This window comes from Nerophis ophidion, linkage group LG07 (assembly GCF_033978795.1).
Source record: "Nerophis ophidion isolate RoL-2023_Sa linkage group LG07, RoL_Noph_v1.0, whole genome shotgun sequence".
NCBI lineage: Eukaryota > Metazoa > Chordata > Actinopteri > Syngnathiformes > Syngnathidae > Nerophis > Nerophis ophidion.
The window spans coordinates 69,355,636-69,380,233 of NC_084617.1; the positions used below are offsets into that span (position 1 = coordinate 69,355,636).

The window sequence follows — 24,598 nt, forward strand, 5'->3', positions numbered from 1 at the left end:
AATATGAGCATGATACTGTACATTATCAATCCTCTACTCCACTATGAGCATGATACTGTACATTATCAATCCTCTACTCCACTATGAGCATGATACTGTACAGTATCAATCCTCTACTCCAATATGAGCATGATTATGTACAGTATCAATCCTGTACTACAATATGAGCATGATACTGTACAGTATCAATCCTCTACTCCAGTATGAGCATGATACTGTACAGTATCAATCCTCTACTCCAATATGAGCATGATACTGTGCAGTATCAATCCTCTACTCCAGTATGAGCATGATACTGTACATTATCAATCCTCTACTCCAATATGAGCATGATACTGTACAGTATCAATCCTCTACTCCAGTATGAGCATGATACTGTACAGTATCAATCCTCTACTCCAATATGAGCATGATACTGTACATTATCAATCCTCTACTCCACTATGAGCATGATACTGTACATTATCAATCCTCTACTCCACTATGAGCATGATACTGTACAGTATCAATCCTCTACTCCAATATGAGCATGATTATGTACAGTATCAATCCTGTACTACAATATGCGCATGATACTGTACAGTATCAATTCTCTACTCCACTATGAGCATGATACTGTACAGTATCAATCCTCTACTCCACTATGAGCATGATACTGTACAGTATCAATCCTCTAGTCCACTATGAGCATGATACTGTACAGTATCAATCCTCTACTCCAATATCAGCATGATACTGTACAGTATCAATCCTCTACTCCACTATGAGCATGATACTGTACAGTATCAATCCTCTACTCCAGTATGAGCATGATACTGTACAGTATCAATCCTCTAGTCCACTATGAGCATGATACTGTACAGTATCAATCCTCTACTCCACTATGAGCATGATACTGTACAGTATCAATCCTCTACTCCAATATGAGCATGATACTGTACACTATCAATCCTCTACTCCAATATGAGTATGATACTGTACATTATCAATCCTCTACTCCAATATGAGTATGATACTGTACAGTATCAATCCTCTACTCCAATATGAGCATGATACTGTAAAGTATCAATCCTCTACTCCTGTTTGAGCATGATACTGTACATTATCAATCCTCTACTCCAATATGAGCATGATACTGTACATTATCAATCCTCTACTCCAATATGAGCATGATACTGTACATTATCAATCCTCTACTCCAATATGAGCATGATACTGTACAGTATCAATCCTCTACTCCAATATGAGCATGATACTGTACAGTATCAATCCTCTACTCCAGTATGAGCATGATACTGTACAGTATCAATCTTCTACTCCAATATGAGCATGATACTGTACAGTATCAATCCTCTACTCCAGTATGAGCATGATACTGTACAGTATCAATCTTCTACTCCAATATGAGCATGATACTGTACAGTATCAATCCTCTACTCCACTATGAGTATGATACTGTACATTATCAATCCTCTACTCCACTATGAGCATGATACTGTACATTATCAAGCCTCTACTCCACTATGAGCATGATACTGTACAGTATCAATCCTCTACTCCACTATGAGCATGATACTGTACAGTATCAATCCTCTACTCCAATATGAGCATGATACAGTACAGTATCAATCCTCTACTCCACTATGAGCATGATACTGTACAGTATCAATCCTCTACTCCACTATGAGTATGATACTGTACATTATCAATCCTCTACTCCACTATGAGCATGATACTGTACAGTATCAATCCTCTACTCCAATATGAGCATGATACTGTACATTATCAATCCTCTACTCCACTATGAGCATGATACTGTACAGTATCAATCCTCTACTCCAATATGAGTATGATACTGTACATTATCAATCCTCTACTCCAATATGAGTATGATACTGTACAGTATCAATCATCTACTCCAATATGAGTATGATACTGTACAGTATCAATCCTCTACTCCACTATGAGCATGATACTGTACAGTATCAATCCTCTACTCCAATATGAGTATGATACTGTACATTATCAATCCTCTACTCCAATATGAGTATGATACTGTACAGTATCAATCATCTACTCCAATATGAGCATGATACTGTACAGTGTCAATCCTCTACTCCACTATGAGCATGATACTGTGCAGTACCAATCCTCTACTCCACTATGAGTATGATACTGTACAGTATCAATCCTCTACTCCACTATGAGCATGATACAGTAAGTGGGTAGGAGAGTCTTTGCTTAATATTCCATCCATCATTCCTTTGCCTTCCTCCTCCTCACGCATCCTCCTAAAAATATCCAGCGGTGGTGAAAAACACTGTTATGTGAACACCAGCGAGTTATTTATAGCTTCTCTGAGCTTTTCTGAGCACAAGGCGCTCGTGTTTTGTTTCGTCAGCTCAATAAGGATTTCCTGCAGCCCACTTTTCTAACTGCTGCAACTCCAATGGGGGAATCATCTTTGGTGCGCTTTATTTACCCCCTGCTGAGGCATCAAAAGCCACACGTTTTGTGGTTAGTTTTACTTTAACTGAAGACGACGATATTAAATAAAATGTAGAAAAAAATAAGTGATTAAGGTTATAAAAGTAAATGTATGTCATGGAGTAAAATAAGTCATGGGTTCTTCCGAGGATGTCGTAGTCGTAGTGGTTTGTGCAGCCCTTTGAGACATTTGTGATTTAGGGCTATATAAATAAACATTGATTGATTGATTGATTAAAATGTGATGTAATTCTCAATAGGTTGCATCTACAGCAGTGGTCCCCAACCACCGGGCTGCGGCTCGATTGGTACCTGGCCGCAGTAGGATTTTTTTATTAATTTTTATTTAATTATTATTTTTTTCTTTTTTCTTCTTCTTTTTTTTATTACTTTTTTTTTATTAAATCAACATAAAAAACACAATATGCACTTACAATTAGTGCACCAACCCAAAACAACTCCCTTTTTCATAACAAAAAAAATAAAATAAAAAATAAGAAAGACACCCCCTCATGCTCATATTGGAGTAGAGGATTGATAATGTACAGTATCATGCTCATATTGGAGTAGAGGATCGATACTGTACAGTATCATACTCATAGTGGAGTAGAGGATTGATACTGTACAGTATCATACTCATAGTGGAGTAGAGGATTGATACTGTACAGTATCATGCTCATATTGGAGTAGAGGATTGATACTGTACAGTATCATGCTCATAGTGTTGTAGAGGATTGATACTGTACAGTATCATGTTCACATTGGAGTAGAGGATTGATACTGTACAGTATCATGCTCATATTGGAGTAGGGGATTGATACTGCACAGTATCATGCTCATATTGGAGTAGAAGATTGATAATGTACAGTATCATGCTCATATTGGAGTAGAGGATTGATACTGTGCAGTATCATGTTCATATCGCAGTAGAGGTTTGATATTGTACAGTATCATGCTCATATTGGAGTAGAGGATTGATACTGTACAGTATCATGCTCATATTGGAGTAGAGGATTGATACTGTACAGTATCATGTTCATATCGGAGTAGGGGTTGATATTGTACAGTATCATGTTCATATCGGAGTAGAGGTTTGATATTGTACAGTATCATGCTCATATTGGAGTAGAGGTTTGATATTGTACAGTATCATGTTCACATTGGAGTAGAGGATTGATACTGTACAGTATCATGCTCATATTGGAGTAGAGGATTGATACTGTACAGTATCATGCTCATATTGGAGGAGAGGATTGATACTGTACAGTATCATGCTGATATTGGAGTAGAGGATTGATACTGTACAGTATCATGTTCACATTGGAGTAGAGGATTGATACTGTGCAGTATCATGTTCATATCGCAGTAGAGGTTTGATATTGTACAGTATCATGCTCATATTGGAGTAGAGGATTGATACTGTACAGTATCATGCTCATATTGGAGTAGAGGATTGATACTGTACAGTATCATGTTCATATCGGAGTAGGGGTTGATATTGTACAGTATCATGTTCATATCGGAGTAGAGGTTTGATATTGTACAGTATCATGCTCATATTGGAGTAGAGGTTTGATATTGTACAGTATCATGTTCACATTGGAGTAGAGGATTGATACTGTACAGTATCATGCTCATATTGGAGTAGAGGATTGATACTGTACAGTATCATGCTCATATTGGAGGAGAGGATTGATACTGTACAGTATCATGCTGATATTGGAGTAGAGGATTGATACTGTACAGTATCATGTTCACATTGGAGTAGAGGATTGATACTGTACAGTATCATGCTCATATTGGAGTAGGGGATTGATACTGCACAGTATCATGCTCATATTGGAGTAGAAGATTGATAATGTACAGTATCATACTCATATTGGAGTAGAAGATTGATAATGTACAGTATCATGTTCATATCGCAGTAGAGGTTTGATATTGTACAGTATCATGCTCATATTGGAGTAGAGGATTGATACTGTACAGTATCATGCTCATATTGGAGTAGAGGATGGATACTGTACAGTATCATGCTCACATTGGAGTAGAGGATTTATACTGTACAGTATCATGCTCATATTGGAGTAGAGGTTTGATATTGTACTGTATCATCCTCATATTGGAGTAGAGGTTTGATATTGTACAGTATCATCCTCATATTGAAGTAGAGGATTGATACTGCACAGTATCATGCTCATATTGGAGTAGAGGATTGATACTGTACAGTATCATGCTCATATTGGAGGAGGAGATTGATACTGTATAGTATCATGTTCATATTGAAGTAGAGGATTGATACTGTACAGTATCATGCTCATAGTGGAGTACAGGATTGATACTGTATAGTATCATGTTCACATTGGAGTAGAGGATTGATCCTGTACAGTATCATATTCACATTGGAGTAGAGGATTGATACTGCACAGTATCATGCTCATATTGGAGTAGAGGATTGATAATGTACAGTATCATGCTCATATTGGAGTAGAGGATTGATACAAAAAGGTTGGGGACCACTCATCTACAGTATTTTCTAATGCATTTTTGGTCCGCTCCTTTTTAAAGACACTCTCCAAGTTCTGTAGGCTGTTGCTTGGCAACTCCAAGTTTCCACTCCCTCCACAGATTTTCAATAGCATTCAGGTCCAGAGCCTGGCTAGGCCACGCCAAGATCTTATTTCTTCTTCTTGAGCCACGCCGCCGTTGCTTTGGGGGGGGGGCTTCAAGTGGGAATATGACGAACAGACAACCGTTATTTGTCAAGTATGCGGCAAAAGCGTTGTTACAAAAAGTAGCGTTCCTGCTAATGTGTAGCATCATTTGAAAAGTCACCTGCTAGAGAATGAAGAGTGCTTACTCCGCATGTCAACATCTCTATTCCGTAACACACACCCACACCATCAAAATGCAGAGGCAAACATTTCCACATCAACACCGTATTAAAAAAAAAAAGTCAACCACAGGAGGAGATAACGTCCACAAGAACCTACCACATAGCAAAGGATGAACACTATTCGATTTCCTATTATGCAGCTCATTTTTATTTGACACTGATTGAAATATATTGTGCACTTTATTTGCTTTAAACTATTGTAGTGGCGTTCTGTACAAAGAAACAAACTTTCATTTAGTGTTGTTTTTATATGTCAATTTAGTGACATCATGCACAAAAGTGCACTCATAGCTTGTTTTAAAATGTCTCTGACAATCTTGCACTTTCTGTTTTGAAACGACATGAATGTTTGTGCCACTGCTTAATAACTGTTTAATAAATACACTTTTGCTAAATTGACTTAGTTGCGATTTCTCTCTCTGCATGAAAGTTTAAAATGAGCATATATTAATGCAGTATGAAGAAGAATGTTTTAATTAGGGATGCACCGATTAATCGGTAACCGAATATATTCGGCCGAATATGGCAAAAAAAGCCACATTTGGCCTTCGGTGGAATGACATAAGAACAAGGCCGAATAGTGGCGTGTGAGGCAATTATTTGACGCGGTGACGCAATCAACCAACGTGCAGTGACGCGGTGACGTTGGGATATGTTGTGTACCTGTATAAGTGTATGAGGTTACAAGCACACACTTATTGAGATTTAGTGGGGCCTCTGTTCACATTATTAGCCTGTTGTGTAGGCTACCTGTATAAGTGTAAGAGGTTAAAAGCACACACTTAATTGAGATTTACTTGAGCCTTCTGTTTACATTATTAGCATATCTACTGTGGCTAAGGAGACTTTTGCCAAAAGGACAATAACTCATTTGTTGTGGGTTTATCCACTTTAATGCACTTTATTTTTTTTTGGAATGCATGTTTTGTTTGAAGGCCTAATATAAATGAAAAACTTAGTGCTTTTTTGGAAAAGCAAAGGCTACTGGAATATTAAAAAAATGTCAATATTCAATAAAAAAGTACTTTATTTGAAACACATGTCTGAATATTTATTCTAGGCTATTTATGCAATATAAAAAAAATTGTGAAAAACTGCATTCATTATTCGGTATTCGGCCTTCGGCCAAGCGTTTAAAATGTATTCGGCTACGGCTTCGGCCACAAATTTTCATTTCGGTGCATCTCTAGTTTTAATGTAGACACATGGAATCATCATACTGCTGTGATTATATGCATTAAGTGTTCATTCAAGGCTAAGAAAAAATATCGAGATATATTTCGTACATCGTGACATGGCCTAAAAAGATTGAGATATTAAAAAAAAGGCCATACCGCCCAGCCCTGATTATAATCCCCCTGTTTATTGCTGTTAATTGATGGTAATGAATTTCCATAGAAACCATTCAATATTAAAGTTTACCAACATTTAAGATACACAACACCCTTTAGTCACCTTTACAGTCTTTTAATCCACTATAGTAGGGGCCGGGAACCTTTTTGGCTGTGAGAGCCAAGAAGCCAGATATTTAAAAATGTATTTACGTAAGAGCCATATAATATATTTTTAACACTGAACACAACTAAAAGTGTACATTTTTAAATAAGACCAACATTTCTAGAGTATAATAGGTCTCTTATTCTTTGTAATAACGTTGTTATTCTGAAGCTAACTTAGGAGGGAGCGTGGCCTGCGGGTCTGCAGCGAAGCGGGGTGTTGCCAGGACCGGCCTCGAAATCAGCGACAGGTGTGTAAATGGCCCACCTGGGCCTTGTTGAAGAACCCCCAAGAGGGCTAGCCCTACACTAACCAATAATAAATCAATTATTTCTTACCCTTAAGGCAACTTCTTGAACAGGTGCGGTAGAAAAAGGATGGATGGATTCAAATGCATGAGCATTTTTGTATTTTTAACGTTATTTTTAACACTGTGATTACAAGTGGAATTATTCATTACTTATCGTGTTAAGTAGTGTCAGCTCAGATTTATCCGAGAGCCAGATGCTGTCATCAAAAGAGCCACATCCGGCTCGCGAGCCGTAGGTTCCCTACCCCTGCACTATAGTAATGCTACCTAAGGCTCAGCCAATCAGTGGCCACAATGCTGAACGTTGTAATCTGATTGGTTTGGTCTTATTTATTGGTATTAATATTTTGGTAACACTTTAGTACGGGGAACATATTCACCATTAATTAGTTGCTTATTAAAGTAACAAAGACTTCATTTTGAGTTTTTCAGACACTCAATCAATCAATCAATGTTTACTTATATAGCGTTAAATCACGTGTGTCTCAAAGGGCTGCACAAGCCACTAGGGGAACATATAAGGGTTAGGGTTACTAATAAGCATAATTTTGAGGTTATTGAGGGAAGACTCTTAGTTAATGGCTTACTGCTGGTATAATAAGGCCATGCAGAATAAGGCATACTTAAAAATTACTAATTAAGAGCTAATATGTTCCTAATTTGCATGTTAATAAGCAACTAATTAATGCTGAATATGTGTTCCCCATACTAAAGTGTTACCGATATTTTTAGTTCATTCAGCCATTTTTATGATTGGAAACGCTTATTTCAGTTAAAAAATGTTGTATAATATGCTTAGAAAAAACTGTTATTATTACGATTATTTCTGCATTTCTTGTTGATATTCTGTAGCTCTCAAAAATATCATACAAATTCTGTACTGTATGTGTCTTTGTAAAAAATACTTTTTTCCTGCTGTGCATGATGGGTAATAAAATATTATTCTAAAAATTGTTTTTTTAATGTGAACATAGAGTGCTGTGCAAACGTTTTAGGCGTCCCTAATTGTAATTTGACATAGTAAAACATTCCATAGAGGACAATTAGCAGCACTATACTACCAATTTGAAAACAGCGTCTACCTAATTTTGTGGAGAGTCTGCACACGGCTCCGAGAAGAATCCATGTTGTGTCGATACTCATAAAAAAGAGATTATTGCATGTGCTAATAGAGCTTGAGTCACTTTGGCATTGTTAGTCATACTTCATGAGTTTGTAAGTAGTCTGCAAACCAACTGATGGAACGTCAAAGACAAACACACTCCACTGTCATGCTTTAAGAACAAAAAATATTCACAATTCAGCTTTTTGTCATGAAAAAGGGACGTTTTTGTCATGAAAAAGGGAGGTTTTTGTGGTTGGTGCACTAATCGTAAGTGTATATGTGAAGTGAAGTGAATTATATTTATATAGCGCTTTTCTCTAGTGACTCAAAGCGCTTTACATAGTGAAACCCAATATCTAAGTTACATTTTAAACCAGTGTGGGTGGCACTGGGAGCAGGTGGGTAAAGTGTCTTGCCCAAGGACACAACGGCAGTGACTAGGATGGCGGAAGTGGGAATCGAACCTGCAACCCTCAAGTTGCTGGCACGGCCACTCTACCAACCGAGCTATAATATTGTGTTTTTTATGTTGATTTAATAAAAAAAACCCCAAAAAACCTGTTTTTATTTTTTTTAAAATAAAAATTAATAAAACATTCTTCTGCGGCCCGGTACCAATCGGGCCGCAGCCCGGTGGTTGGGGACCACTGCTCTAAGGGAGGGCGGAGGAAGCTCATTTCGGCCGCTTGTACCCGTGATCTTGTCCTTTCGGTCCTAACCCAAAGCTCATGACCATAGGTGAGGATGGGAACGTAGATCGACCGGTAAATTGAGAGCTTTGCCTTCCGGCTCAGCTCCTTCTTCACCACAACGGATCGATACAGCGTCCGCATTACTGAAGATCTCGCGATCCACTCTTCCCTCACTCGTGAACAAGACTCCGAGGTACTTGAACTCCTCCACTTGGGGCAGGGTCTCCTCTCCAACCCGGAGATGGCACTCCACCCTTTTCTGGGCGAGAACCATGGACTTTGGACCACCATGTGGCTACAATAAAAAACAAACAAAGGAAAATATAAAAAGTGGTAGTGTTTTTATAGTATATGTATGTATGTATATATATATATGTGTATGTATGCATGTATGTATGTATGTATGTATATATATATATATATATATATAGCACTAATTGACTGAAAGAGTGTGCACTTGCCGCTAATGATGTCACATTATCGATAAGAAAATGCATTTTTTGACAATATGATTTGCCTGAGCGGCAAGGAGACACCGAGAGTAGTAAGACTAAAATGGATTAGAAAGGACTAATTTAAGAAAATAAGATTAAATAACTTTCAATTTTTTTGAACGTGGAACTTCCCGCGGGCCGGATTTTGGATGCCGGCAGGCATTAGTTTGGGGACCCCTGCTTTAAATAGTGTAAGAACAGAAACTGATCTGGTCTCTTCATTTTGATCTGTATCTATCTTCAGATGTAACATATGTTATGCTTGCTCAAGACTCAAGACTTTTGCATATTTATGCTTCACTAATTGCAGTTAAATTTAATGATTTTTTTTCTATTATGGTAATTTGTCTCACTTCTCTCTCCTACAGATTATTGCCACAACCATCAGTTCTCCCGAAGAGCGCCTCTCCTTTGAGATTCTTTCTTGAAAACCAGATTGTGAATCTCTGGACACATGTCACAGGTATTATTCCTAACAAGCTTTTTTCAGGAGAGCAAAATATCCACATCTCCCTTCTCTCTACTACTGCTGTTTTTTTTTTTTTTTTTGCTATTCTACAGTGGAACCTGTATGTCGAAAAACTCAAAAAGTCCTGATCAATCCCGTTCTTCTTGTTACTAAAGAATAACAACAGACAATTAGAGACCCAAAGAGGTTGTTTCTATTAATAATAGGTCCGTTTTTGTTTACATGCAGTATTGTTAAGTTCAATCAATCAATCAATCAATCAATCAATCAATCAATCAATCAATCAATCAATCAATCAATCAATCTTTATTTATGTAGCCCCAAATCACAAGTGTCTCAAAGGGCTTTCTCCAAGGTTCCTCATGGTCATTCTCATTGACGTCCCACTTGGTTGTGAGTTTTTCCTTGCCCTTATGTGGGCGCTGATCCGCAGATGTTGTCGTGCACGATCCCCCCTCCCCCCCAAGTCAAAATAATGACCTAGACCCGCATTACAGTATACTCACGCCCACATTCACAAACTGACATGTTTTTGGAAGTCGGAGTTGTTGAAGATGCATGGGGAGAACACGCAAACCTCAACGGAAATTTAATCCTTGATCTCCTAACTGTGAGGCACACATGCTAACATTCTTGAATAGAGGGACTGGAAATTGTGATGTTGTCATGTTCGGTGGTCTGGATTATGTTTTTGCTATTTTCTGTAGTTTTGGACTCTTTTAGTTCCTGTTTACGCTCCCTTGTTTCGTTACCATGACGACCCATTAGTTTCACCTGCCTCATGTAAAAAAAGCACCTGCTCTAATCAAGAGACTTTAATTTAAGCCTGTTTTGCCAGTCAGTCGTCCTGGCGACATTACTAGTCTTCACGCCATAGCTCATGCTGCTCGTTTTCCTGCCACTATTATGTTAGATCCACTATGGACTGGACTCTCACTATTATGTTAGATCCACTATGGACTGGACTCTCACTATTATGTTAGATCCACTATCGGCTGGACTCTCACTATTATGTTAGATCCACTATCGGCTGGACTCTCACTATTATGTTAGATCCACTATGGACTGGACTCTCACTATTATGTTAGATCCACTATCGGCTGGACTCTCACTATTATGTTAGATCCACTATCGGCTGGACTCTCACTATTATGTTACATCCACTATGAACTGGACTCTCATTATTATATTAGATCCACTATGGACTGGACTCTCACTATTATGATAGATCCACTATGGACTGGACTCACACTATTATGTTAGATCCACTATGGACTGGACTCTCACTATTATGTTAGATCCACTATGGACTGGACTCTCACTCTATTATGTTAGATCCACTATGGACTGGACTCTCACTATTATGTTAGATCCACTATGGACCGGACTCTCACTATTATGTTAGATCCACTATGGACCGGACTCTCACTATTATGTTAGATCCATGAATTGATTAACGTGGACCCCGACTTAAACAAGTTGAAAAACGTATTAGGTATTACCATTTAGTGGTCAATTGTATGGAATATGTACTGAACTGTGCAATCTACTAATAAAAGTCTCAATCAATCAATCAATCCACCATGGACTGGACTCACACTATTATGTTAGATCCACTATGGACTGGACTCTCACTATTGTGTTAGATCCACCATGGACTGGACTTTCCCAATACTATGTTAGATCCACTATGGACTGGACTCTCACTATTATGTTAAATCCACTATGGACTGGACTCTCGCTCTATTATGTTAGACCCACCATGGACTGGACTTTCACAATATTATGTTAGATCCACTATGGACTGGACTCTCACTATTATGTTAGATCCACTATGGACTGGACTCTCACTATTATGTTAGATCCACTATGGACTGGACTCTTACTATTATGTTAGATCCACCATGGACTGGACTTTCACAATATTATGTTAGATCCACTATGGACTGGACTCTCACTATTATATTAGATCCACTATGGACTGAACTCTCACTATTATGTTAGATCCACTATGGACTGAACTCTCACTAGTATGTTAGATCCACAATCGACTGGACTCCCACTGTTATGTTAGATCCACTATGGACTGGACTTTCACAATATTATGTTAGATCCACTATGGACTGGACTGTCACTGTTATGTTAGATCCACTATGGACTGGACTCTCCCTATTATGTTAGATCCACCATGGACTGGACTTTCACAACATTATGATAGATCCACTATGGACTGGACTCTCACTATTATATTAGATCCACTATGGACTGAACTCTCACTATTATGTTAGATCCACTATGGACTGAACTCTCACTAGTATGTTAGATCCACTATGGACTGGACTCTCACTATTATGTTAAATCCACTATGGTCTGGACTCTCACTATTATGTTAGATCCACTATGGACTGGACTCTCACTATTATGTTAGATCCACTACGGACTGGACTCTCACTATTATGTTAGATCCACTATGGACTGGACTTTTACAATATTATGCTAGACCCACTCGACGTCCAATTGCACTGGTCTTCCTAGAGGGGGTGGGGATCACCCACATCTGCGGTCCTCTCCAAAGTTTCTCATTGTCATCCCACTGGGTTGAATTTTTCCTTGCCCTGATGTGGGATCTGAACCGAGGATGTCATTGTGGCTTGCTCAGCCCTTTGAGACACTCGTGATGATATACTTGGTCAACAGCCATACAGGTCACAATTAGGGTGGCCATATAAACAACTTTAACACCTTTACAAATATGCGCCACACTGTGAACCCACACCAAACAAGAATGACAAACCCATTTCGGGAGAACATCCGCACGATAACACAACATCAACACAACAGAACAAATACCAAGAATCCCTTGCAGCACTAACTCTTCCAGGACGCTACAATAAATACCTAATATTATGTTGTATTGTACTGATCACACCACAGAGGTAGTTGATAAAATTATGTTTTATTAGATACGTGAGTTCTGTTGCGTTTGGACCAGATGTTTCTCCGAGGGAATTTTTAAGTTGCCCAAGTTCTTTTGATGACACATAAGCTGATTTTAAATGATAACCCAGAACAGAATAGGTATTTTGCAATTTATTCCAAAGCTTTGGAGAGACCAACCTAAAAAAACAACACATTCAATTTGCATCGCCTAGTTGATCTGAAAACACTATGGAAGTCTTGTCTTTTTCAATATGCCAATAGCCCCCACCCTTCAGAGCGAATACATATATCTATTGTTTTCCTCTGCTGGAGACAGGAAGAGATAGGAAGAAGGAGTTTTGCTATTCCTGCATTCCAAACTCAAGGTAGTCTACAGTGTACCATCGGTCATGAGATAAAGAAAAGATAAAAAGAGTACAAGATGGAACACAAGCTATTTAAAATATGACTATAGAAAAGAAATAACTCTTAAAAATGTATATATGAAGATATCTATCTCCGTCAGTTCCTAACACAATTTTACTCTTCAGAGGTTTTCCAATGAGTTTTCCAGTGAGGCTGACTTATCTCCAGGCTGTGCAGGTCTCGAGACGTGTCAGTTCAACACCTCATGTTCTCATTTTCAGGTAGAGCAGGAGATCTCACTCGTGCAAAGAAAGATGTCTGACCTGGAGTTGGTCCTGCAGCAGAAGGACGACGAGTTAAAGGCCTCGGAAAGTCAAAGGACGATCCTGGAACAGGACCTGGCGACCTACATCTCCGAATGCAGCGTAAGCAGATGCGGTGCAGAGAATTGCGAGCTACGTTTATGGACTTTGTCCATGTCTTGCTTGCAGAGTCTGAAGCGTAGCTTGGAACAAGCTCGCATGGAAGTGACACAAGAGGATGACAAAGCTCTGCAGCTCCTCCACGACATCCGGGAGCAAAGTAACAAGCTTCAGGAAATCAAGGAGCAGGTACGAGGACGTCTTTCCACGTATGTTTGTCACAAGTATTTCCAAGTTTAGAGTCTTACCATTTGGCCCGCAGCCCGTTTCTAGTTGATCATATAATGACCAGTGTTAGGTTAGTTGCTGAAAACCAGTAGCTAGTTACAGTTACTAGTTATGGTAAATGCTAAATGGACTATACTCGTATAGCGCTTTTCTACCTTTTTAAGGAACTCAAAGCGCTTTGACACTATTTCCACATTCACCCATTCACACACACATTCACACACTGATGGCGGGAGCTGCCATGCAAGGCGCTAACCAGGGCCCCATCAGGAGCAAGGGTGAAGTGTCTTGCTCAAGGACACAACGGACGTGACTAGGATTGTAGAAGGTGGGGATTGAACCGGGAACCCTCAGGTTGCTGGCACAGTCACTCTGCCAACCGCGCCACGCCGTCCCCTTACTTTTACTTTATTTCAAACTAACTCAGTTACTTACACCAAAAGTGATGCGTTACTGTGAAAAGTAACTTCTTTTTTTCTTCCATCCATCCATTTTCTACCGCTTATTCCCTTTTGGGGTCGAGGGGGGCGCTGGTGCCTATTTCAGCTACAATTGGGCGGAAGGCAAGGTACACCCTGGACAAGTCGTTCTTTTTTTCTTCTTTTTTTAAAAGCTCCCATTAATGCCCTTTTAGCTTTCATTTCAATAAGGTAATTGCACTGCAGAATAATACTGTCATGCCCAATGTTTTGTTTTTGTCATGTTTGGTTTTACTTTTTGGACTCTCAGTTCTTGTTCCTGCACTTCCTTGTTTGTCTTATTACCAAAGCAACTCATTAGTTTCCACCTTGTCCTCATGTCTCACACCTGTTTGCACTTATCATAGATATTGTTTAAACCGGAAGTTGTTGGTGACTTTACATATACACATACCTCCTTCATGCCATGCCATGCTGTTTATTCCCTCCTGCTCATGCCAAGTAAGTTGTTTTTTTTGCTATGTCACAGTTGTTGAGTTTTGTTTTTGTCTATAGTCATGCCATAGTGCTAGTTTTTTTTTCTAGTCAAGTTTGTTCTCCGCCCTTGTGCGCGCCTTTTTTTTTGCTTCCTTTGTTTGTAGTGTGTTAGTATAAATAAATATGTACTTACATTCACGTCTCACTCGTGCCAATTTTCCTTTGCATCGGGAAAACAATCCACGCCCATGTCCATGTCTTGATAAATACAATCTGTTGATCAACTTGACATGTATTTGCATCACTGAACTCTGCTAAGCAATGTGGTCTACATACAACACACCCTCTTTATGTCGGTGAACTTTATAGCCTGTGCATTTAGAGCAGGGGTCTCAGACACGGGGCCCGCGGGCCAATTGCGGCCCGCGAGATGTTATTTTGCGGCCCCCACCTTAACATGAAATTTTAATGTTAGCGCGGCCCGCGAGTTTTATATGAATGTCGCTTGCCAGCGTTGTGTTGTTCAGGTCCAGAATGGCTCTTTCAACGTTCTGGGTTGCCTACCCCTGCATTAGTGGAAAAGCGGCAAATGAGCGAAAGCGACAGAGACGTTGCCATAAAGATGAGGGTTTTGTTACGTGCCTGGCTGCAGTCACACCGCGACACCTGTCCGTCAGTAATAACAGTCCCCGATAACCTGGACCAATTCAAACCGTTATTTGTTTTTTTCATTGTTTAATTTGCATTCCCTCACACGATGAACTCTACATTTATTTCTATATGACGCTGGGTAACACACTTTTTTGCGCTCGCTATCCTGGTACTTTCCCGGCTATTATCTGCCGACAGCCGTGTTGCTGTAGGGAGGAAAAGCAGAACAACATACATTGCGGAAATAACTATTTTCAGTGTGTCGGCTAAATACAAATATATTCCACAACCCAAAACATGTCTTTTTCAAAGCCAGCAGTGAAGAGAAGGGTTAGTGATGAGCAAAGACAATTCCAGGAAAAGTGGGGGATGCAATATTTCTTTGTTGAGCACAGGGACACCCCGACGTTTCTTATTTGCACAGAGAAAGTTGTGGTGCACAAAGGATACAATTTGAGACGTCATTATACAACTAGACATGCTGAGGAGTATGCAGAAATTTTTTTTCAAGAAATATTTTATTGTGGCCCAGCCTCACCCAGACTCTGCATCCAGTACCGCCTGAGGGATCCAAGGCCCGTAATATCATCGCTTACGTGCAGTGATTTCTCCAGATTGTCTGAACCTTTTGATGATATTATGTACTAGGAGTGTGGGAAAAAATCGATTCGAATACGAATCGAATCGAATACTTTGTGCGATTCAGAATCGATTGTCTTTTTTTTAAATCGATTTTTTAATTTATTTTCTTTATTTTTTTTATCAATCCAACAAATCACTACACAGCAATACCATAACAATGCAATCCAATTCCAAAACCAAACCTGACCCAGCAACACTCAGAACTGCAATAAACAGAGCAGTTGAGAGGAGACACAAACACGACACAGAACAAACCAAAAGTAGTGAAACAAAAATGAATATTATCAACAACAGTATCAATATTAGTTATAATTTCAGCATAGCAGTGATTAAAAGTCCCTCATTGACATTATCATTAGACATTTATAAAAAATTAAAAAAAAGTGTCACAGTGGCTTACACTTGCATCGCATCTCATAAGCTTGACAACACACTGTGTCCAATGTTTTCACAAAGATAAAATAAGTCATATTTTTGGTTTGTTTAATAGTTAAAAGACATTTACATTATTGCAATCAGTTGATAAAACATTGTCCTTTACAATTATAAAAGCTTTTTAAAAAAAATGTGTTTACTCTGCTAGCATGTCAGCAGACTGGGGTAAATCCTGCTAAAATCATATGTATTGAATGAATACAGAATCCTTTTGAATCGGAAAAATATCGTTTTTGAATCGAGAATCGCGTTGAATCGAAAAAATCGATATATTATCGAATCGTGACCCCCAAGAATCGTGGGACACCCAAAGATTTGCAGCCCTATTACGTACCATAGATGGTGAAATCTCTAAATTCCTTGCAATAGCAGGTGGAGAAATGTTGTTCTTAAACTGTTCAAAAATTTGCTCATGCATTTGTTCACAAAGCGGTGACCTTCACCCGGTCTTTGTTTGTGAATGACTGAGCATTTCATGGAAGCTGATTTATACCCAATCATGGCTCCCACCTGTTCCCAATTAGCCCGTTCATCTGTGGGATGTTCCAAATAAGTGTTTGATGAGCATTCCTCAACTTTATCAGTATTTACTGCCACATTTCCCAACTTCTTTGTCACGTGTTGCTGGCATCAAATTCTAAAGTTAATGATTATTTGCAAAAAAAAACAATTGTCAACTTCCTTAGTCTTTTTTGCCACTCGTGCCAGCTTTTTTGAAACATGTTGCAGGCCTCAAATTCCAAATGAGCTAATAGTTGCAAAAAAATAACAAAGTTTTCCAGTTCAAACGTTAAGTATCTTGTCTTTGCAGTCTATTCAATTGAATATAAGTTGAAAAGGATTTGCAAATCATTGTATTTTTTTTTTTAATTTACCATTTACACAACGTGCCAACTTCACTGCTTTTGAGGTTTTGTATAACCTATTTACTTTTTCAAGAACAATATATATTAACTGTCCATGCTGCTTTTAATTCAAATTTACATGTGCCTGGTGTGCTCCATGCATTTTGGGTTATGTAACATAGCTGAGAACATCCCAGTACACGACTGAAGCCGTCACATCGACAGTAATGGAACACAGACCAGCAGTATCTACAAATCTCTACTCAGCAGTATGCACTTTTTTTTTCATACAAAAAAAAAAAAAATCAATTTAAATCAACGGTTTTAAAAAGCAGACCTTTTTTCCCTCAGCCTACTAAAGTGCTGGTTACCAAGCAGTGAATACGTTGTGCAACGGTTGCTATGGAAATGAGAGCCAAATACCTAGGAGTGAAGAGCTGATGCAGTGGGCAGACTGTTGTGATGAGATGCTGGGTCCTTGGTTCATTTCGTTTCAGCAATCTGAAACCCGGGATTTCTGTATTGCATCCTATCCTAATAAGACTTTTTTTTTTTTTTGGTCAGATTTTGCAATGTACAGTCTACTGTACGTACAATTGCAGCGCATAAGCTGAATTTTTATGATCTTTAGCTGCATATGATGCATTTTTGTTCCAGTGTTCAAGAGCAGAGAGTTTTTTTTTCTGGCACCATGAGTGAGGTTAGTTGTGTAGGAGTATAATCATTTTTCTTTTGATTAAGTTTCTGAAAGCGATGTCCGATACAATCAATACGTCCTTGATAGTATCAATGCTTATTTATATAGCCCTGAATCACAAGTGTCTCAAATGGCTGCACACTTCAGCACCCACAAAAGGACAAGGAAAAAACTTACAACCCAGTGGGGACGTCGATGAGGGTGACTATGAGAAACCTTGGAGAGGACCGCAAATGTGTTGAAAAAAAAGTTTGAGAACCACTGTTTTGACAAATAATTAATAATGATATACCTATAATATCAGTTTTGTATTATAGATATATCATTATTAATTATTTGTCAAAACAGTGGTTCTCAAACTTTTTTTTCAACACATTTAATACAAAGCTGACAGGGGCTTCACGGTGGCAGAGGGGTTAGTGCGTCTGCCTCACAATACGAAGGTCCTGCAGTCCTGTGTTCAAATCCAGGCTCGGGATCTTTCTGCGTGGAGTTTGCATGTTCTCCCCGTGAATGCGTGGGTTCCATCCGGGTACTCCGGCTTCCTCCCACTTCCAAAGACATGCACCTGGGGATAGGTTGATTGGCAACACTAAATTGGCCCTAGTGTGTGAATGTGAGTGTGAATGTTGTCTGTCTATCTGTGTTGGCCCTGCGATGAGGGGACGACTTGTCCAGGGTGTACCCCGCCTTCCGCCCGATTGTAGCTGAGATAGGCGCCAGCGCCCCCCGCGACCCCAAAAGGGAATAAGCGGTAGAAAATGGATGGACAAAGCTGACAAAAAGTTATCTCCTTAAATATATATATATATATATATATATAAATATATATATACATATATACATATATACACATATGTATATGTTTTTATGTTTTGAGCGTTTAAAAAAAAAAATGCTAAAACAGGCCCTGGCTTACTTTGACAACCCTTGTTGGAAAAAGTTTGGACACTTATGAACGAAAGTATAAAAATTATCGATATATAGATTTTAGAATTGATATTGATAGCATAAAGATCTGGTATTGGCCGTATCAATACTTCAGTATCGATGCGTTTTGTTAGTAAAATAGAAAAATAATACAAAAAATAAATTATGAATGAATTGCTTTCAAAAATTACAACAAGAATAACAAACACAGTTAAATATGTAACTGGAACATAATTATTTTTATACAAGCAAATTTGCTGACACTCTAGATTATGCAGTTACGTAATTATAGTATTTTTTTTTCATTCTCTTCTTAAAAGAAAAAAACGCAGTAAAAATGCTCGAAAAAAATTGTTAAGTAAGGAGAAAAAGCTGAAATGTTCAAACTCGGTGCTTCTCAAACTGCGGTACATGCACCACTAGTGACGCACAGGCTCCATCTTGTGGTACGCCAAATAAACACTTGATTAAGTAAAAGTGTTTTATTTACCTATATTCAAAACAGTCTTACTGTTCAAACTATGTGTAATGTTACATTGGAAAAAACATTAAATACACTTGCTTAATAAAACCTCTGCCTTGTTTTCAATGAATACTTAGGCCTACTACGCTACCACATTTTAATGTTGGTCAATATGATGGCACTTGGAAAATCATGTGTTCTCTGTGGTGGTAATTGTTGGAAAAAAAAAGTTTGAGAACCACTCTTTTGACTAATAATTACTGTAATAATAATAATAATAATAATAATAATAATAATGATAATATTCCTATAATACAAAACTGACAAAAAGTTATGTCCTTAAATATATATATATATATATATATATATATATATATATATATATATATAATATATGTGTGTGTGTGTGTATATATGTATATATATATATATATGTGTATATATATATATATATATATATATATATATGTATATCTATATATACAGCTATATATACATGTGTGTGTGCGCACACACACACACGCACACACATACATATGTGTATATATATCTATATATATAGCTATATATAAATGTGTATATATATATATATATATATATATATATATATATATATACGCACGCACGCACACACACACACATTATTCACATGTGAATGATGTTGTATAATAGACTGTATTTATATTATTCTTATGTGAATAATACTCTATAATAGACTATATTTGTATTATTCACATGTGAATAATGCTGTATAATAGACTATATTTATGTTATTCACATGTGAATAATGCTGTATAATAGACTGTATTTATATTATTCACATGTGAATAATGCTGTATAATAGACTATATTTATGTTATTCACATGTGAATAATGCTGTATAATAGACTATATTTATGTTTTTCACATGTGAATAATGCTGTATAAGAGACTGTATTTATATTATTCACATGTGAATAATGCTGTATAATAGACTGTATTTATGTTATTCACATGTGAATAATGCTGTATAAGAGACTGTATTTATATTATTCACATGTGAATAATGCTGTATAATAGACTGTATTTATGTTATTCACATGTGAATAATGCTGTATAATAGACTGTATCTATATTATTCACATGTGAATGAAAGACATGTCTTGTCTCCCAGGTGCATGCCTCCAAAGACGTGCACCTGGGGATAGGTTGATTGGCAACACTAAATTGGCCCTAGTGTGTAAATGTTGTCTATCTGTGTTGGACTTGCGATGAGGTGGCGACTTGTCCAGGTTGTACACCGCCTTCCGCTGGAATGCAGCTGAGATAGGCTACCTCTGCGACCCCAAAAGGGACAAGCGGTAGAAAGTGGATGGATGGATGGACACACACACAGTTGAACAGGGGTTGGTGCGTTTGCCTCGCATTAAGAAAGCTCTGGGTTTGATCCCCGGGCTTGGGGTCTTCCTTTTGGGAGTTTGCATGTGTTTTCTTTGTGACTCCTGAAATAAAAACAAAGAACATGTGCAGTTTTTATTATCGTTGCAAGGAGGTCAGATGACATGCAGAAAGAAAAGCAGTCTATGTTATATTGCAAAGTGAATTACAAAACTAAACACCCCAAAATCAATTTAAATCACATTGAGTTCGTGCCTTCTTTCATCCAAACAGACTGCGTCTTGCTTTCCATTCTACCGAAATCATTTTGGCAATTTCTCCCGCTGCTGTCAGATTCACTTGTCGTATTGCGTGTCTGCCGAGGATCAGTGCCAGCCTCGGGACGCACACACGCACCGACGTGCCGTGTAACCTGATGTCCTGTAATTAGATCAACTAGGCTGTGACCAATGGCTTTTTTAACCGTGACCCCTTCACTTTCACTTTCACTCTCAGCATTGCCTTTTCTCCTGAATTGACAGACATAAACTGGCTCGCATTAGCATCTTTTTTTATTATCTGCAAAATTGCAGAACCGTTTTTCATCCTGCTGGGTTTAAATGCAGTGAGCGGCATTGCTTATGGATGAGGTTGCTCACATGAATACTGGAATAGCTTCTCGCAGAAATAATTCATTCAACTGGATTAGGGTCAAACAACACTTGGACCAACAGTAACCCCTTTTTTAACCATTTATTTTTACTGCTGTATGTCAGAGTTGCCACTGACAGTTTGTGTTTTAGTTTCTCCTCTGTGTGTTTAGTATTTCCTGTCTTTAGTTCCTGTCTAGTGCTCTTATTTTGTCAGTTTCCTGTCTTGTTCCCTGAGTGCTGTGTTCCTCCTTTAGCTGCGGCTGATTGGCACCTGGCCACACCTGTTACCAATCAGCCCGCTCCTATTTGTACCCTCTTCGTCTTGTGTCAGTTGCTGGATCATTGTATCGTATTGTCATTCGGACTTGTATTGTCATTGCCTCATGTCACTCTTGTGTCTTTGCTACCTGTCTTGTCTGGCATCTTTTCGGCTGTTACCTGTCGTGCTACATCTTGTTCTGGTCGTCGTAGCGGTAAGCTGTTTTTGTTAGCCATTGGCTATTTCCAGTTTTTCTGTTTGTTATCCTCTAGCTTCCATGCTAAAGTTCCTTTTTGTTTTCTAGCTTCCAGTGCTAGCTCCCTTAGTTTGTTATTCCGCCCACGTGCGTGCTTTTTGTTTGTTCTTGTTCTATTATTTATATTAAATAATGTCTTCACATCCAATGCCTGCCTCCATCTCTGCATCTTGGGGTTCGACAACAAATAACTCTGACACTGTAGAAATATTTTGCACAAATTAACATTTGTAGAAATGGGCAGATTTTACCACTAACAAATCTGCTCATATCCGGATAGTCTGTATTTTTGTATTATTTAACTCACAGGAGTTTTGACGTGCAGGCAAAGCATAATAAATACAAACTTCAATCCTCCTGTCAAGTCAAGTCAATTTTATTTATATAGTACGTTTACAACAACTTTTAAATTGAACCAAAGTGCTTTACAGGTCTGCGAGGATTTAAAGGCTAGAGTATACAAATGAGGTTTAAGGTGCGTCTTAAATGCTTTTACTGAGGTAGCATCTCTAACTGTTACCGGGAGGGCATTCCAGAGTACTGGAGCCCGAATAGAAAACGCTCTATAGCCCGCAGACTTTTTTTGGGCTCTGGGAATCACTGATAAACCGGAGTTATTTGAACGCTGATTAATTGCCGGGACATATGGTACAATACAATCTGCAAGATAGGATGGAGCTAGACCGTGTAGTATTTTATACGTAAGTAATAAAACCTTAAAGTCACATCTTAAGTGCACAGGAAGCCAGTGCAGATGAGCCAGTACAGGCGTAATATGATCAAACTTTCTTGTTCTTGTCAAAAGTCTAGCAGCCGCATTTTGTACCAACTGTAATCTTTTAAAGGCTTACTGAAATGAGATTTTCTTATTTAAACGTGGATAGCAGGTCCATTCTATGTGTCATACTTGATCATTTTGCGATATTGCCATATTTTTGCTGAAAGGATTTAGTAGAGAACATCCACGATAAAGTTCGCAACTTTTGGTCGCTAATAAAAAAGCCTTCCCTGTACCGGAAGTAGAAGCCGTTGTGCGCGTGACGTCACCGGTGTGAGAGCTCTTCACACCCGCACATTGATTACAATCATGGCCACCAGCAGCGCGAGCGATTCTGTCAGAGAAAGCGAAAATTTCCCCCATTAATTGGACCGAGGATGGAAGATTCGTGGATGAAGATAATGACAGAAAAATAAAGAGATGAGGGCAGTGGGAGCGATTCAGATGTTATTAGACACATTTTCTAGGATAATTCTGGAAAATCCCTTATCTAGTTATTGTGTTACTAGTGTTTTAGTGAGATTATAAAGTCATACCTGAAAGTCGGAGGGGTGTGGTGACCGCCAGTGTCTCTGAGTGAAGCCATGGAGGAGCCAAGAAAGTCGCAGCTGCCTCTTTGACAGCTGCAGGAAGAACGACACAAGCTCCGCTCATGTTTTACGGTAAGAGCCGACTTATTACCACAATTTTCTCACCGAAACCTGCCGGTTGACATGTGGTAGAGAAACATGTTCGCTTGACCGCTCTGTTCCATATTAAAGCTTCACAACAAACAAAGAAACACCGGCTGTGTTTGTGTTGCTACTGCCGGCCGAAATACACCGCTTTCCACCTACATCGTTCTTCTTTGTTGTATCCATTATTAATTGAACACATTGCAAAAGATTCAGCAACACAGATGTCCAGAATACTGTGTAATTATGCGATTAAATCAGACGACTGTTAGCCGTGAGTGGTGCTGGGATAAAATGTCCACTCCAACCAATAACGTCACAAGCACGCGTCAACATAAGCGTCATCGTTCCACGACGTTTCCAACAGGACACTTCGGGGAAAATTAAAATTGCAATTTAGTAAACTAAACTGGCCGTATTGGCATGTGTTGCAATGTTAATATTTCATCATTGATGTATAAACTATCAGACTGCGTGGTCGGTAGTAGTGGGTTTCAGTAGGCCTTTAACGAGAGACATAGGGAGACCCAGGGACAGAGGGAAACTTCAAAGGGTTAAGCATTTTTTTTGTACTCTTTCATCCACTGACGATTTGGCCTACTTGCAGGAATACCATGCCCAACTGGAAGAGATGCGAGTTTCCATCCGTCAACTGGAGGAGGACCTATCTGCTGCTCGGCGTCGTAGCGACTTGTACGAAGCCGAACTGAAGGAGTCTCGGCAGAACAGTGAAGAGTTGAAGAGGAACTACCAGCATAGATTGCAGAAGGTGTCGGACTTGTCCAGAAAAAGTACAATTTCATATCCATACAATAGAGAATACTCACTGTAAATAGTCTGTCTCTCTTTGAGTTTGTTGAGGAATGTTGTAACATGTCATTATTTCGACTATTTGGAGGGTATTCAGTGACGAAAAATAGTATTTTTACAGGCAAAAGAGCAAGGCAAAGCAGAGGCAGATGAGCAGTTCACCAAACTAGACAAGGTAATTTAATTTCTTTGTCTATGTTTATGTTCATACAGTCAAACCCGTTTAAGCTTGCAATTAGGGCTGGGCGATATGGCCTTTTTTTTTAATATCTCCATATTTTTTCGATACACGATATTCATTCATTCATTTTCTACCGCTTATTCCCTTTTGGGGTCGCGGGGGGCGCTGGCGCCTATCTCAGCTACAATCG

At 38.7% G+C, this 24,598-nt stretch overlaps 1 protein-coding gene across 2 annotated transcripts in view; it reads left to right on the forward strand.

Annotated features, from left to right (window-relative positions):
• The window catches only part of LOC133556752 (citron rho-interacting kinase), a 152,570-nt gene that overhangs the window by 21,957 nt on the left and 106,015 nt on the right, over nucleotides 1-24,598 (forward strand). For both annotated transcript variants that reach the window (XM_061906997.1, XM_061906998.1), the window contains exons 2-6: nucleotides 9,847-9,941; nucleotides 13,514-13,657; nucleotides 13,724-13,843; nucleotides 24,025-24,186; nucleotides 24,349-24,402. In XM_061906997.1, coding sequence (XP_061762981.1) covers nucleotides 9,933-9,941; nucleotides 13,514-13,657; nucleotides 13,724-13,843; nucleotides 24,025-24,186; nucleotides 24,349-24,402 — 489 coding nt within the window. In that variant the 5' untranslated portion in view covers nucleotides 9,847-9,932. The remainder of the gene's footprint in view (nucleotides 1-9,846; nucleotides 9,942-13,513; nucleotides 13,658-13,723; nucleotides 13,844-24,024; nucleotides 24,187-24,348; nucleotides 24,403-24,598) is intronic.